The sequence below is a fragment of the Pleuronectes platessa genome, chromosome 19 (assembly GCF_947347685.1).
Source record: "Pleuronectes platessa chromosome 19, fPlePla1.1, whole genome shotgun sequence".
Classification (NCBI taxonomy): domain Eukaryota; kingdom Metazoa; phylum Chordata; class Actinopteri; order Pleuronectiformes; family Pleuronectidae; genus Pleuronectes; species Pleuronectes platessa.
Genome location: NC_070644.1, coordinates 19,540,846 through 19,556,090, shown reverse-complemented (window position 1 = coordinate 19,556,090; position 15,245 = coordinate 19,540,846). Strand labels below are relative to the sequence as shown.

General features: G+C 45.2%; 1 protein-coding gene across 1 annotated transcript; it reads left to right on the top strand.

Annotated features, from left to right (window-relative positions):
• Positions 1-11,120: 11,120 nt before the first annotated feature.
• pmchl (pro-melanin-concentrating hormone, like) lies at positions 11,121-11,510 on the top strand. The gene has a single exon (XM_053411600.1). The coding sequence runs from the start codon at positions 11,121-11,123 to the stop codon at positions 11,508-11,510; it is 390 nt and encodes a 129-aa protein (XP_053267575.1).
• Positions 11,511-15,245: the final 3,735 nt, after the last annotated feature.

The window sequence follows — 15,245 nt, the reverse complement described above, 5'->3', positions numbered from 1 at the left end:
GTGGTTACCGCACTGATGTGCCTTAAACCCAGGAACCGAAAATACAAAGAGCTGTGGTGCTTGTCGTCTTTCCTGCAGCTCACACTCGACCCGTCCGCCTGGAGAAACGTTTCCCCTGCGATGAGAATAACAGACGTGGTGATCGGAGCTGATAGAGAAGCTGCTGGAATCCACTCGGCTTCTGAACATCTGCAGACAACAGAGCCGCTGCTGCAGAGCCGGACCTGACCTGACCTGACCTGACCTGAGCCGGGTGAAACAGCTGAGGCTGACTTGCTATTGGTTCTGCTAATCGCTCCTAATGAGCAAGATGGTGGCGTTCGAATAAGGGATATTTCGGCTTCATTTTCTGTTAGAGGGAAGAGGTGGAGATGCGTCATCCATCTTTATTTAAAGTCTATGATCCAGGATCCTAACCCCTGTTTCAATCTGCTGCAAGTGAAATCAGCTTTGAGAAAGAATAACACTCAATCTTTTTAATCTTGTTACTGAAGCAAAAGAGAAGTTTTCCCTGATAGGTGATAAATGAGGTTCGAGGATTATTCAGAATATCTGGAAGTGTAAAAAAATCTGCCTGGTTAGAAGCTGCTCAAAGTGAAAGATAGAATCTGCTGATCTTGACCCGAGCTCTTACATGAGAGCAGTGAACCACGGTGAGAACTGGATGTTGCCTGATCTTGCACATTTCAGTGTCCTTCCAGCCCAAACGCTTCTGTGCTCGTCCATGTTTATCCAAGCTCTCTCCCCATTAAGTGAATTTGCGAGTCAGCACTGAGGTCCAGAAGGAATGCAGAGCTTGGTCTCAGACCGCTCCATGTTCCAGAAACACAGATCTCACCCGCAGGCGGATCATCCAAGACCGGAGTCTGAAGTTTGGAAACTCTCCAGTCTAAACATCGTCCAAGATGGAGATTTAACAAGTGCACTCTTCAAGAAGTGAGTCAGCGCCCGGCTCCGCCTCCCGTCCACTGAGTCTGCACGTCTCAATTCAATAATGGCGAAGTCAAACAAACAGGCGGCCGGCGGCGGCGCTGTCGGGGGTTCTGTGGGGGGGGGGGGGGGCTAACAGGCCCGCACAGCCAGGCCTCCGGGTCGGAGAGCGGCGTCGAGCACAAATAAACACACGGGCACTCGTTTTCATAATTTGTGGATTCTTAAATAAAAATCATGTGCTTCCTGAACTTCGCTGACCTCTGACCCTCGATGTCACACGCAGGAAGTAGAATGAGACGATCCTCAGGACGCCTCGACCGAGCAGGAAGTCGCCCTCTCTTCAGAGACACTTCGTTGTGAGGACACTTTGAAGGAGATGGACATTTTAGAAACAAAGATCAGCGTGAATTGTGTTTTGAAAAAATGAAAAAACTACTTTCAAACAGTAGAATAGATTCATTCACTCCTCTTTTTCTTGAAGCTACGTATGTGTTCCAAGCGTTTGCTGAAGACGGAGCTGATCTTGAGCTTTCAGGCGTAACACATGCTCTTCATCGGCAGATTGAATAAACTCTCTGAGGTCCGCGAGGTCTTCACGTCCAAATACTGACCCTCAAAGTTTATTCTTGATCCTGGAACCAGCAGCTGATTGACACATCATCACTTTCTACATCATCACCTGGGCTTCATCAGCAGTTTTAAAGATATGATGTTACAGTTCTTTATTAAAATACCTAAAAACAACTACACCTATGTTGTATATTTTCTTGACTTGTGTTCTAACAACCATCCGGCTTCTGTTTTCCCTGATGAGGATCATGTGATATGTAAAAGTTCAGAACAGCTTCCTGCAATGACAAGAAAGTTGTCTGATGATGTAAATGTTTTATTTGACACACAACATAGTTAAAGAAAGAGAAAACCTGCCTCTTCATCCACATCCGAACCTTAATTCACCAGATTCTTCCTCAGTTCTGTGTAATCCTGCTGACGAATAAACCTACAAGACACACAGGGTGGTAACACAACCTCTGAAGTGAAGGAGTCCCATGTTCTGATGAAGACACAAACAGACACACACAGACGCACAGTCGAGCAACGCAAAACGAAGCCACTGCACAAATCCCACATTTTATTACATGCATGTTTTGGCAGGACCGGCTGTTATGGGGATACAAGGCGAGGTTATTATCTGGTTTCGGCGCTCAGAGGTTATTTTTGGCGACTGGACCCGATCGGAGCACGATGTGGTCGAGGGGGGGGGGGGGGGGGGGGGGGGGGACGATGACTCGTGGTTTTTCTGTTCTCCAACTGGTTTTTTTCCACCGGCCTTTTCTCCCCACTGGTTCTGGGGATTAATAGGTCTGGTCCAGCTCATTTTAAAGTGCCAGTGAGATGCTGGTGATGCTGCAGCAGTTTGGTGTTGGAACCGAGACAAAGATGACGCTGATTTATTAAAATCAAAATCTCTTTTTAAAGGAGACACATGGTTGTATTGGTTTATTTGTGAATGTTAAAGTTCTGTAGTCTGTTTTAAATATAGCTCGTCTCCTCCACGGTGAAAACACTGAAGCTCCTGAAACATCTCCAGAGACAGAGAGGTGGCGATAGACCGCACTTTTTAGGGGAGGGGCCTAAAGAGAAAGTAGCCAGTGTTGGAGACAGAGGCTGAAAAGAGGAGCAGCAGCTTTCTGAACATTTAAACCTTTTCACTAATCCAAACTATTAACCTTTAACGAGGCATCTGTCAGCTGGAAGATGCTGGTGTAACATCGAGTGGCAGCGGATGACGTAAATATAACTGTAGAGAATAAATCATCTTGTCTTGAAATCCACCCCCCCACATTTCAGTTCCTTCTTATCTGGCTCAGAAACGTTAGCTCACGAACTTTCTCACCAGTGGTCACGTACACGACTTCTTGATGTCGACATTACATCACAGCGACTGAAGCAGCGCTCGTTTGTACTCGTCAAACAGTTCCCGACTTCTTATTTTTTTTACAGAACCCAGTTGTGCCACAGGATTACCGCCGAGGTGCCGTTGAGGTCACGCTGCCGCGCACTGTGCCGATCGGAGGTCACGTTAGGGCCGATTCTCTCGGAGGGAGCCGGGCCAGTGTTTGTGTTGTGATTTACGAGATCGGTCCAAATGAGAAACAGGACCTTCCCATGAATCCTGCTCTCCGCGCTGTGATTACACTTTCCACAGCGGATTATTCCTCTTTATGTGATGACAAGCGCTACAGGCTGATTTATGAGCCGTGTAATGTGGTGCTGTACTGTTTTACAGTTTGATTTGCTCAGACGTTTATGTCATAAAGTCCCAAAAAAAAGAAAGGAATCGCTCGACTGGTTAGAAGCAGCATCGTGGAGCTGGTGACCCCGTCATGTGCCTCAGATCCTCAGGTGGATCCTCAGGTGGGATCCTCAGGTGGATCCTCAGGTGGATCCTCAGGTGGATCCTCAGGTGGATCCTCAGTTGAATCCTCAGGTGGATCCTCAGGTGGATCCTCGGGTGGATCCTCAGGTGGATCCTCAGGTGGATCCTCAGTTGAATCCTCAGGTGGATCCTCAGGTGGATCCTCGGGTGGATCCTCGGGTGGATCCTCGGGTGGATCCTCAGTTGGATCCTCAGGTGGATCCTCGGGTGGATCCTCAGATGGATCCTCGGGTGGATCCTCAGGTGGATCCTCAGGTGGATCCTCCTGGAAGCTCCAACGTCCAGGTTGAAAACTGAAGGTGGGCCGAGCTTCTGCCATCAGGACTAATCGGGACCCTCGGCTTTGGAACGACCCGCCTGAGGAGACCAGACAGAGACAGTGACGTATTTTAAATCACTTCTTAAAAACCAATTTTTATAGTGTGATGCCGTGTTTTTACTTTTATTTTCACATTACTGCTTTTCATCGTACACAGCTCTATATTCATTTATTTAATTTGAACACCTTCTTTCAGACCACCTCAACGTGCTCTGTCTCCTTGTCACATCCTGTGTAAATATATTATATTTATATTGCTGTCAAAACTCTGTTCTTTAAAAGTGCTATATAAATAAAGCTTGTTATTTTTATTATTACCCACTGCTTATTTGTATTCACAGACTCACAGCGTGCACAGGTAACAGAAATACACTGTTATTGATGTTGAGTTCATCTTTGATTAGCACTGATGTGAACCCCCCCGACCTGCCCCGGTCTTCAGAGACGTCTCTTGCTCAGTCCAGCAGGTTCTAAACCAACCTGTGAGTCAGTTCACCTGGAAGACGTCACCTCTGCACTGTGATAAATCCTCAGTGTGTCGGGATGGAAGGGGGGGGGGGGAGGGGGGGCACACTGCTCCTGCTGACATGCTGTAAATCAACCTCTGGGGTCACTTGGTTCTCTCCTCTGTTGTGTGCATGTTGCACAGAGAACGTCCAACCACTGGACCATAGCACCTCCACTCCACGTCCACAGAAATCCGAGCTATGATCATTAACTGTGTATCAGTGTTTGTCATTTCAGAGAATGTCTGAGTTGTGAGCCCATATGTGAACACAGCGGGTCAATATGAGTGTGTGTTGATTTCAAGTTGTTCAGTTCATGTCTGACAGCAGCTGTAACGTCATCATGTTGTGAAAAAAGAGCCAAGAAACAGAAAAGTTGAATCCATAACAACATCAAACATATTAACGACATAATTCAACTGAAAAGTGAATTCCTGTATTAAAAAAACATTGAATTTAAGTGAATCTCTTGGTTCCATAAGAAGCTGCACAGTTGTAACCCGGCTGTCACCTGATCTGATTCCTCACAGAGTTAATAACAGCTTCATCTCCAAGCTGCTGAATAAGCACTTTGTCAAATTAGAATGGAGTCATTTATTCCCCCCTCAGCTTTCACCTCATGAGGGTGAGATCCTCCTCCTCCTCCTCCTCCTCCTCCTCCTCCTCCTCTTCCTCCTCCTTCTCCTTCACCTCCTCCTCCTCCTCACTCCACACTCTCTCATCTTCATCAAGAGGATGGAGATAATTCCACCATTCGTCACATCATGAAGCCGGATTTCCTCGATCGCAGAGCGTTTTCCTTCCGGTCACCTCAGACGGATAAACCTCGTCATCTCTCACACACACACACACACACACACACACACACACACACACACACACACACACACACACACACACACACACACACACACACACACACAGACACACACAGAGGAACCTCCAGGGAGCAAACAGGCAACAGAAGCACAGTTATTGATTATATTAGTCAATAAAGGCTAGTTTCCTCCCCGACTATTATACTAATGCACTTAGGGTGAATGTCCCGGCCAGCCTCGCAGCCCAGGTTATAAAGTGCACCAGAGCTCCTCAATTATTCACAAGGCCCCTTCACCAGCTCCGGGCCTCCATTAGAGACAGCAGGGGGGGGGTGTTGACGGTGATGTCACCCGGCCCCATGGAGCCAGACGAGGGAACCTGGGACCAGACGATGGAGTCAGCTGTGGACGAGCACAGCTCTGCCGGAAGAGCAGACCCCAGCAGACCCTGATGGACACGAGGGCTGACGATGCATTGTTTGTGTGTTTGTCAATACGAGCTTGTGTAACCAATGCTCCTAATGGCTGATGACTGCTCAGGGAGAAGAGAGGTCGCTGAGAAATGGAAGGATTTGCACCAGTTACCTCTTTATGACTTCAGATGTGTGAACACTGCTCTCATACTTGTGACATTGGGAACTCGGGGGCCTTTAGTGACAGGAAATGAAAACAAAAGACACAAAAATTACAATAAATGAGACAAAATGCTAAACTCAAGTCTTCAGAATGGCAGATTTGGCATCACGGTGCTTTGCCACTTGACTCAGACTGTAGCTGCCAGACGCATCACCACCATCACTACCATCTGACATCAGACGCTAACTGCAGTTCCAGGAAGAAGTTGTGTTATCGTTCTGAACCGATGACTTGCATCAATAAGTCACTGCTTTAAAACAACCTCCACATAAACCACTTGACATCTGACGTTTGCCAGCTCCTCGCCTCCTCCTGATACTGTGAACTCTCACGAGAGGCTATGAAAACAACGACAATGACGATAAAACGTGAAAACACACACAACTTGTCGCTAATAGAAATGTTAAAAAGCACGTGAAACCGGCCGTGCACGTCTCCGGCGTAGTGTGAGGTATTTCCTGCTCGGCCGCCGGGCTGCTTCTGTCTCATTTCTGGGAAGATCATCTCACAGCGTGCACAGCAAAAACACTAAAGCAGTGGAAAATCCACACAGTCAGCAGCAGAGTCAAGAAAGAAGAAAGTAACTCAGCTGCCAAGAGTCGTCTTTCCCCCCCCCCTCTCTCTCCCCCTCTGTCTCCCTGTCAGTCTCTCGCCCTGGGGGAGAAGGGAGCTTCTTCTGAGGTGGACGAATCAGACGTGAGGAGGACATTTGTGCGGTGGAGGACCAGTGTAGAGACGTTGGCTCTGGACGCAGCTGTGCCCTGAAGTCGAATGAATGCTGTTTGCAAATCGAACCCTGTGACCCACGAGTGAGTCGAGCTGTGTGAGGGTCTGAGGAGGAAACACAGAGCTGTGGTGCTTCTCCAGCTGCAGCATGAAAACTTACAAAGTGGAGAGTTTACAGAGAATACACACAGCAGCCCACATAGATGACGACAAGACACATGACAAACAAATGCTCCCTAAATAACCATGTGAACAGTTTAAATATAAATCCTAATAAGGAAAGCACGAGCTGTATAATTGAGGCCGTTTTAAAACATGAATCGCTTCCTGAAGATTTGAGGATTAAAGTGAATTCCCTGAGCGTGATGTCAGAGCTGCGTTCGGCCTTTGATCTGAACCTCTGGTGACTGTTCGCTCCTCAGGTCTCAACATGTTGAGCTGTCACACTGATTATTGAGAGCGGCCGAGAGGAATTCAATTAGCAGTGGCCGGGACCTTTGGGCGCCAGATGCCATGTAACCCGTTGACCAAACTATTAGACTGATCGTGTCATGAAAAGAAGAATCGAGCCGTCTAATTAGATTTCAATATCAGGTTTCATTTACACAGAGAGGCGATGTCTGTCTGAGCAATAAATCAAGTGATAAGTGGGTTTGTGGCTGGAGACAGATGGAAGAGCAGATGTTCACTTTAAGATCAAATAGAGACGACAACTCTTCTCTAAAATAATCACATCTTCTCTCTTAAGAAAAATAGATAAAGTTGTGAAATCAAAACTTTGCATATTCTTAAATGTTATTTGCGAAATAAAAGACAAAATTATATGAAGAAAGACAAAAGTAGAGAAGAACTGGTTGTTTAATTGACTGATCTATGATTTAGATTCTAACCAGTACAAACTGTCAGACATGGTAATGATGCTACATCAAGATTTAAACTAGACTGTTGGTTTGGAACCAGGCTTCGAGTGGAGACCTGAGAAGAATCCATGAATCACTTCCTGTCGTCTGCAGTCGTCCGGCTGACGGCCGAGTGTCTGTGGTCGGAGTGACCTCGGGCCTCCGTGCTCTCACCTTCCACGGGGGGGGGGGGGGGGGGGGGTGCATTTCCTCCTCAGGGATCAATAAAGTGGATCAGAGGAGAACTCTACGATGACCTCAGTTTTTCCAACATGTCTTCAGGGCGGTTCTCCAGGTTTAACTGCGGCCGGGGTCAAGATTTGACCCCAAATCAAGCTGCACTTTGTTCCTCGTACGTAATCGCTAAGTACTAATTATTTTTTTAAGAAGTCTGAAGATATCGTTCAATAACAAAACGTTTAAACTCCTGTAATAACATTTCATGGCAGCAGCCTTCCTCCTTCAAAGCTGGAAATTCCTGCAGATTTCTGTTGTTTTCCTGTTTCATCCCTCAGGAGTCTGAGAGAAGTGATGATTGTTGTGTTTCCAAAATGTTGAAATATACTGTGTCAACACGAAAAAGGAATTGTCTGGTCATATGGGCATAATATAAAAAAAAGCCTCCTTAAAGCTGCAGTAGGTGGGATCACCAGAGAAATACCAAACCACAACTACTCACCATCACTTGCACTATTTGTTTTATCAGTATCTTCTTGCACATCATCTGCACAACAAATACAATTACATGACAAAAACTGCACAAACACACGTTTATATCCTGACTGGATCAAAACATGTCGGTGGGAACTGAACCCCTGCTCCAGTGAGAGATCTGGCTTCAGCCCCATTCAGCCTCACAAGTAAATCAATCCAAAAATACTGCTGCTGCAATTTAGTCCAAAAATAATGTCGTGATTTTTATCTTTTCGACCCAGACGCAATAATCTCTTTGCCCAAAAAATAGGTTCCAGATGTTGGTGTTGTTTTTCTCCGAGGTACCCCATCGAGGGTGAAAGCCATTTATTATTAGACTGTGCAAAAGGAACACTGTTCAAACAGAGATGTGGAGAAACCACACACACACACACACACAGACTCACACACTCACAGACTCACAGACTCACACACAGATGAGCGTCTCTGGCTATAATTAGCCGTCCACCTCCTTTCACTGTGTCAGCTGTTTCAGACCCTTCAGACCCTCACCGGCCTCCATCAGTCTCCCTCTGTCCCCGGTATGAACATGTTTAAAAACCCGATCCCTCAGTTTACAGTCTGTGGTGCCGGTGCATTAACGACATGTAAAGACTGTTTCCTGTGTCGCGGCTGCTGCACCATTAAATCCCCCATTCAACTGTCCGCAGGTTTATTTCTCCAGAGCCTTATCGTGCACAGGGTATAAGCTCCAGGAACCGAGGGACGGGGGGGGGGGGGGGGGGGGGGGGGAGCTGTGTGCGGTGCCACTGTCTGATAATGAAGTCCGAGACGGCTTCAGTGGACACACAACCTTTGTCCTGCTGTTCCTCGGCTATTAATAGAGAATAGAGCCGCTCTTCAAGGCCAGCGAGTGTTTCACTGTCTCCCTGAAGTGTTATACGGAAAAAAGCCTTATGGTTTTTTATTTTTTGGGTTATGTGCAGCAATAATTAAAGGTTAAATTCAACATTCAACAATGCTAGCTCCGTGTCTCCACCATGTTAGCAGATGGGACTTTTTAATCAGTTTGGTTTTAATTGGTTTAAATGATCCAAATGATCATGATTGACAGGTGAGACCGGCTCATGATTGGTCGAGCTTGTGTATCTGGTATTTGAAAAAAAGCAGACTATGAAGTTTAACCTCATATTATTTCTCTTTATTACTTACAGCGGGTTGAGCGTTGCTCTGAACTCTCAGTCTTTGTTATTGTGGATAAATGGTTTCAGCACGTGGACCGATGGAGCTCAGATATTCACCAGTGAGTCATAAAGTCGGGACGTTTTTAGTAAAGTTGTGTAACTTATGCTAAACAAACTGTTTCCAGGAGACACACGTACCTACCGCTGTGTGTTTCTTCCTGTTAACCGTTAAAAAGTTAAAAAGCCCTTTTTAAAGTTATGACATATTTTACATGGGGAGCCTTTTGGCTTTTACAGAACTCATAATGTTACGCAATCCAGATAAAGGTTTTATGTGGAAGGTGTTTTTGTTTTGCAGATAAATGTGGAGAGCAACATCTGGAAGCTGTTAAACCAGAGGCTGTGTAACTTCATATTGAATGAGTAGTTGGATTTAATGCGGTTTTTAATCTAATTTAACATGAATGTCAGTCTGAGAAATCATGAATATCTCACTGGGATGATTCTTAAAAGTATTTTTCTACTTTACTATGTAGGATAAATCAGTTTGACCCTCTCTTAACTTGGCCGACATGAGGAAATATTAAATTTAGACGGTTAAAACCCTTTGGGAACATTCTTGGTATAAATATCTGTAGTATTGCATTTTTAAACGAAGGCTGAAGACAAAAATGGTTCAAGATTTTTATAGGATATTAATATGGGCAAATCAAATATTTGTTGTACTCCAGTAAAGTAAAGATAAGCACTTTAGTACTTTGAGAATCTGTAGGATTATGGTTGGTTTTATGATATAGTATCTTTCATAACCTAATACAATACTACAGATAAATAATCAGGAAAGACATAACTCTCTTGATGGAGGTGAAGATTTTCATTCAGAATTTAAAAAAATGAAAGGATCTACTTTGCCATAACTGTTTGTCTCCGGTGATTTACGAAGCCCCGGAGTTCACCACAGAGTCGTTTGGTCACAGTTTACATTCTTCACATGCTGCAGATCTGCTGAGTGTTTTTCCAACCAGAAGCTTTCTCCTGAAAAAAGGTGCCGACATTCCCAGAAGCCTGTCGTCCGTTCTGCTGAGTCACCGCTCGCACTCTGTACTTTGTCAGGAATGCTGTGCAGTCGTTGGCCGAGTCACTTTTAACGAGACCCACAACAATCAACCATCACGAGCTTCTCTTTCAACCCCCGCCCCCGGCCGCCATCTTTCACTCTTAACCTGCGTTTCCTGGTAGAAAAGAATCCACTAATCATCCTCTGACTTCATTCACAGGGAGAACAAACACACACCAATCAAATCTAGTTATCTGTCTTAATCGTATTTAAAGCTGGATTAAATGTTTTTCTATTTTAAATTCAGGATCTGCACCAAACTCCACGTATACTCAGGCCGTCGGGTTCTGACCACACGTCCTCCTCACATGTCGTCACCTCACGCCTGTGACACGTCAACGAGTCGATGCCACAAACAAACACTTCAGGAACCATCTCTTCCGTTTCTTTTGTGCACTAATCCGAAGCTAAATTACAACAATAGGTCAACATCACAGCTCCCATCAGAAAGCGTCCTGCGGCACAAAGAGCTTCACGGCGGAGGGGGGGGGGGGGGGGGGGGGGGTAATCCGGCCTTGTTGTTTTACCAGGAAGCCATTTTTGGACGAGTGCTTTTCTTGGCGTCACCTGTTCAAAGAGTTCCCACTGTTCCAGCATCATGGGTCTAACATCAGTCTCCACACCGAGGACGAGTTTAATTAACTTTACGGCAAAACAACGCACTCGAACGCTGCAGGAGATCCCCCCCCGACTTCCTTTTAATGCTCGTGGCTAATTCCCTCAACACAACGGGACGACAAACAATTCAACGTGGCCGATCCAGCGCCTGTGAAATGGTATAAAAGACCTCGGTTCGATCCCGGAGTCAGAACAGCAACACAAGCTCTCTGGAGGGAAACAAATCCACCGAACCCAGCACCACCTCACCCCACCTGGAAGATCTTCACCATGAGGCAGTCCTGCATGTCCATCGTCTTCACCGCGGCGCTCATATTCAAGTGCTGCGACCTGTCGGGGGCGTTACCCATGGGCAAGGCTGAGGACGGCTCCTTGGAGCAGGAGACTTTCGCCTCGACGGAAAACGGCTTCAGCGACGCAGACCTGGCCGGCGAGGAGAAGCCGAGCGGGCCCCGGGTCATCGTGGTGGCCGACCCCAGCGTGTGGAGGGACCTGCGGGTGCTGCACAACGGCCTGTCCCTGTACAAGAGGCGAGCGGACCACAGCGACCAGGCGGCCCAGCACAAGGACGCCAGCCAGGGCGGGAACATCCCCATCCTGAGGAGGGACAACATGAGGTGCATGGTGGGACGGGTGTACCGGCCATGCTGGGAAGTCTAGGACACTTGACAACCTCCAGCTGAGATGTAACATAACCCAAGATCCTGTGTATCTATATTTAAATTATTGCAGATGTGAGAATAAAAACCGTTGAATTCTGCCTCAGATCTCGTGCGTCTCTTTTCAGTTTCTTGTCAGATCTGCTCCTACATGGTGGCACAGACCTAAAGAAGCTTTCTGAGCTGTAGAGGTGTTGGAAGGTTTGTTGTTGAGCTTTAGACGGAACCAGACTTGTTGTTCCTCTGCCTCTGATCTTCACACCTCCCGGTTTCAGCTGCGTACGGGTTCTTCTCCTCTGAATCAAAGAAGCTTCTTTTTTTAAACATTCAAAAACAGACACGATGGTAGACAGAGGAGAGGAATGTGTGAAAAAACACTGTATGAAGTCATGAAGCCAAAAGGCAAAAGGCAGGAAATGCACAAGGTTTTATTTGAAGATGCTTCTGAATGTCTTCATGTCCCGTAGCCTCTCTGTAGAGAAGGTTGCTTCAATGTGACTTCCAGCTCCTCTTTCCTCTTAAATCCGAGACCTCTTCACTTTAGATCTTGCAGAATGAGTTCATCCTCCACAAGAAGGACGAGCCACAGACGTCTAATAATACCAGAGTGTTAAGCAAAGTGATTTCCTCAACTTTCAATCACGATAAGAATCAAGAGTCTTTACTTAAAATGCTCAGAACTCATTAATCCTGTGTGACGTTAGAGAAAACCAGTCACTCCAGTGGGTGAACGTGCCGAGCGATGGATAATAACATCTGTTGAATGCATCAACGAAATAAACATTTTTCATACATTCCTGGAAAGCAGAGTAGCAGAGGTAGGAACTATTCAGCATGTTCAGGTGTGAAGAAGCAGTCGTCTGCAGAGGGTGATGGTGGCCGAGACGCAGCTACACCTCGTCCAGAAGAAGAAGAAGAAGAAGGAAAACAAAAGGCCCGAGTGCTGCTGAAGGGGACGGGGACGGGGACGGGGGGGGGGGGGGGGTTCTCACATGGCGGCAGCACCTCTGGCAGAGCGGCACGTCTCTTTGTTACGACAGTGAGCTGCACGGCTCCAGTGTTATTCCAGCTAGGTCAACACAGGACGCACATCTAACAGCGGTGAACGGATTAACAGACACAAATTGAATTACGCCGCTGAGATTCCAACACAGCCCGTTCCTGAGGTCTCGCCCAAATCTGTTTTCATTCACTTACAGACAGGTTAAGGATTCCTGGACCGCAGCATGCACGGAGGACTTCCTGTTCGGGGGGGCCGCACACGAGACGCTCGCCTCCCAGGCTTCCTGCGGGGAAAAGCTTTTCTGGCGGGAAAGCAACTGAACCGAGGAGTTTTGTTGCTTGAAACTAACCAAACAACTAAAAAACGATGAAGACTCCTGAGTGAAGGTCCTGTGTTTGACCTTCATCGTTTTAATATCACCTCACCTCTAATTTAACTGAACAAAAATCCTCTTTGGCCCTGAACGCCTCCAAATCAAATCCAAAGCGGAAACCTCACATTTGATTTACTTCTAAATTATGAAGCCCGAGTAAATAACTTTATTAAATCTTGCTTAAATCAGTTTATTGTTTTTAGACAAGCTAAGATTAAAACTTTACCTCATTGCTGCAGGTACTTGTTGTTGTTTACTTCACTTCTGCTGTGGCTGCAGGTAAACACTTTCCTCTCTGAGCGATGAGCCGACTCCAGAAGGGAGGGAGGGCTGGGATGTGACCTCAGGAGAAGATGAAGGTGAAAAGATGAAAAGATGATTCTCACATCTCATCAGTGCATCTGCAGGGATGCTGGTCGCCAGGGAGACGGTCAGTCAACATGTCAGAACAATGCATTTTTAAAAAATAACCACGGAGACGGTGGAGAAATCCTCTCAGCATCAGGTCTGTGCACGGCGTGATGGTGTCATGGAGGACGTGGAAGGGTTTCGGAGAATCTGATCCTCGTGCAGCTAAAACTCACGAGCCACAGTGACAAGACACCAGCCACAGTGACCACACATGAGCCACATTGACCACTCACGAGCCACAGTGACCACACACTCGCCACAGTGACAAGACACGAGCCACAGTGACAAGACACGAGCCACAGTGACAAGACACGAGCCACAGTGGGAACACCGGACGAGGGAATGCTTCTCCGGGGTTCAGGAATTTGAGACTTTCACTTGAAAAGCTCCTCACACACGTTTGCACTTGGAATATGTTTTGAGTTATTTTTGGATAAGGGCTTCTGAATATCACTGGATTCCTTCGCCAACACATCGTTATTTTGTCGTGTGGCAGCTTTAAGTTTTTGTGTGTGCTGCTGCTCAGAAGTGGTTTCTCTCCGTAAAAGATGATGTCAGCTATTTCCATGCGCCACTCAGAGTTTAATGATGTAAGAATAAAGACCAGCCTGTGTCTGAAGTCATTTCATATTTCATATGCACTTCACTATACGATGGAATGTTTCAGACGCCGTCTCAGAATCTGATGACAGCTGCTGGTTTGTCTCTTAAATATTTTTACATCTGAAAATCACAGGTAAAGTCGTCACTTGAGATATAACTGAAGATCCAGATGTGCTTTGATGAGAAAGTTCTACTTTTTAAATAGTTTTCCACATGATGTCAAGTCACATGGTAAAGATTCTAAATGACAGAATTTTAATTTAATCACATCTCATCATCCTTGGGAACAGTAAATGTTTTTTTGGTGTGAATGTTGGTTTGTGACATGATTTTTAATGTCCCTAAACATTTGCCTCATAAGTTTATTTCTCAATCTCTAGTTTCACGTCTTCTTCAATTCAGCTGATGTTCATTTTGGGAATTATGATAAATTTAGAGTCAAATAAGCCATAAAGCACCTTGTGCATTGGGGCGTGGATACTATGTGATTGACAGCTAGAACTGTGCAATGGTTGCAGATTGTACCTGTCGGTGGGTGTACTTGTGTCCTCAGGCTCCACCCCCTGCTTCTCCAAATATGGTAACAATTCTGGTTTCAAAAAACAAAGATAGACGAAATATAAAACTTAAAAACGACACCTAGTGATGGTCTCATGATTTTAAAAGCCAGGGATTAAAATCTAATCACGTAATTGGGGCTCAGTGTAAAAGTAGAAGAGTAACATTTCTTATAACTGCATTTATGATTAATGATCAGTGTTTATATAACAATATATATATATATATATATATATATATATATATATATATATATATTCAAGCTTTTTTGGTGCTTTCAACTGTTTTCTAAAAGTTGTCATCAGTGAATAAGTCTCGTAACAATATGAAATATAAATATTAAGTTTGCCTTAATGATTTTTAACCCAACGCGTGGTCTGTAATTTGTGTTTATATATGTTCTGTTGTTCATATTTACACTTATTTAATTTCCCCTTATAATAATTGGAAGCAGATCATACAAATAAGGTAAATACTTTATATTCACTTTGTTATAATTCATATTCCTTTGAGCCAGTGCTCAAACAGATATAGTTGCAAATAACCTGACCTCTTTGTTTATAACTATTTTTCTCAGTTTATTTTAGTTCACTGTATCTAACTTTATTTTAAATTTTTTCTTTACTATTTATATCTTTTAATATTGTATGTCTGTGTTGTTTGTGAGTGCTGCAGTTAAACTCGTTGTTCACGTTGCTTATGTCAATAAAGTTGTTTTAAAACAAAACAAAATTGAATCCCGGAAAGAAGCTGCCGTTGTCATGGCGACACTTCCGTCATCAGAGCCC

Bases quoted from the DNA above. Each gene is read 5' to 3' on its own strand.
- pmchl (XM_053411600.1), top strand. From the start codon at position 11,121: ATGAGGCAGTCCTGCATGTCCATCGTCTTCACCGCGGCGCTCATATTC.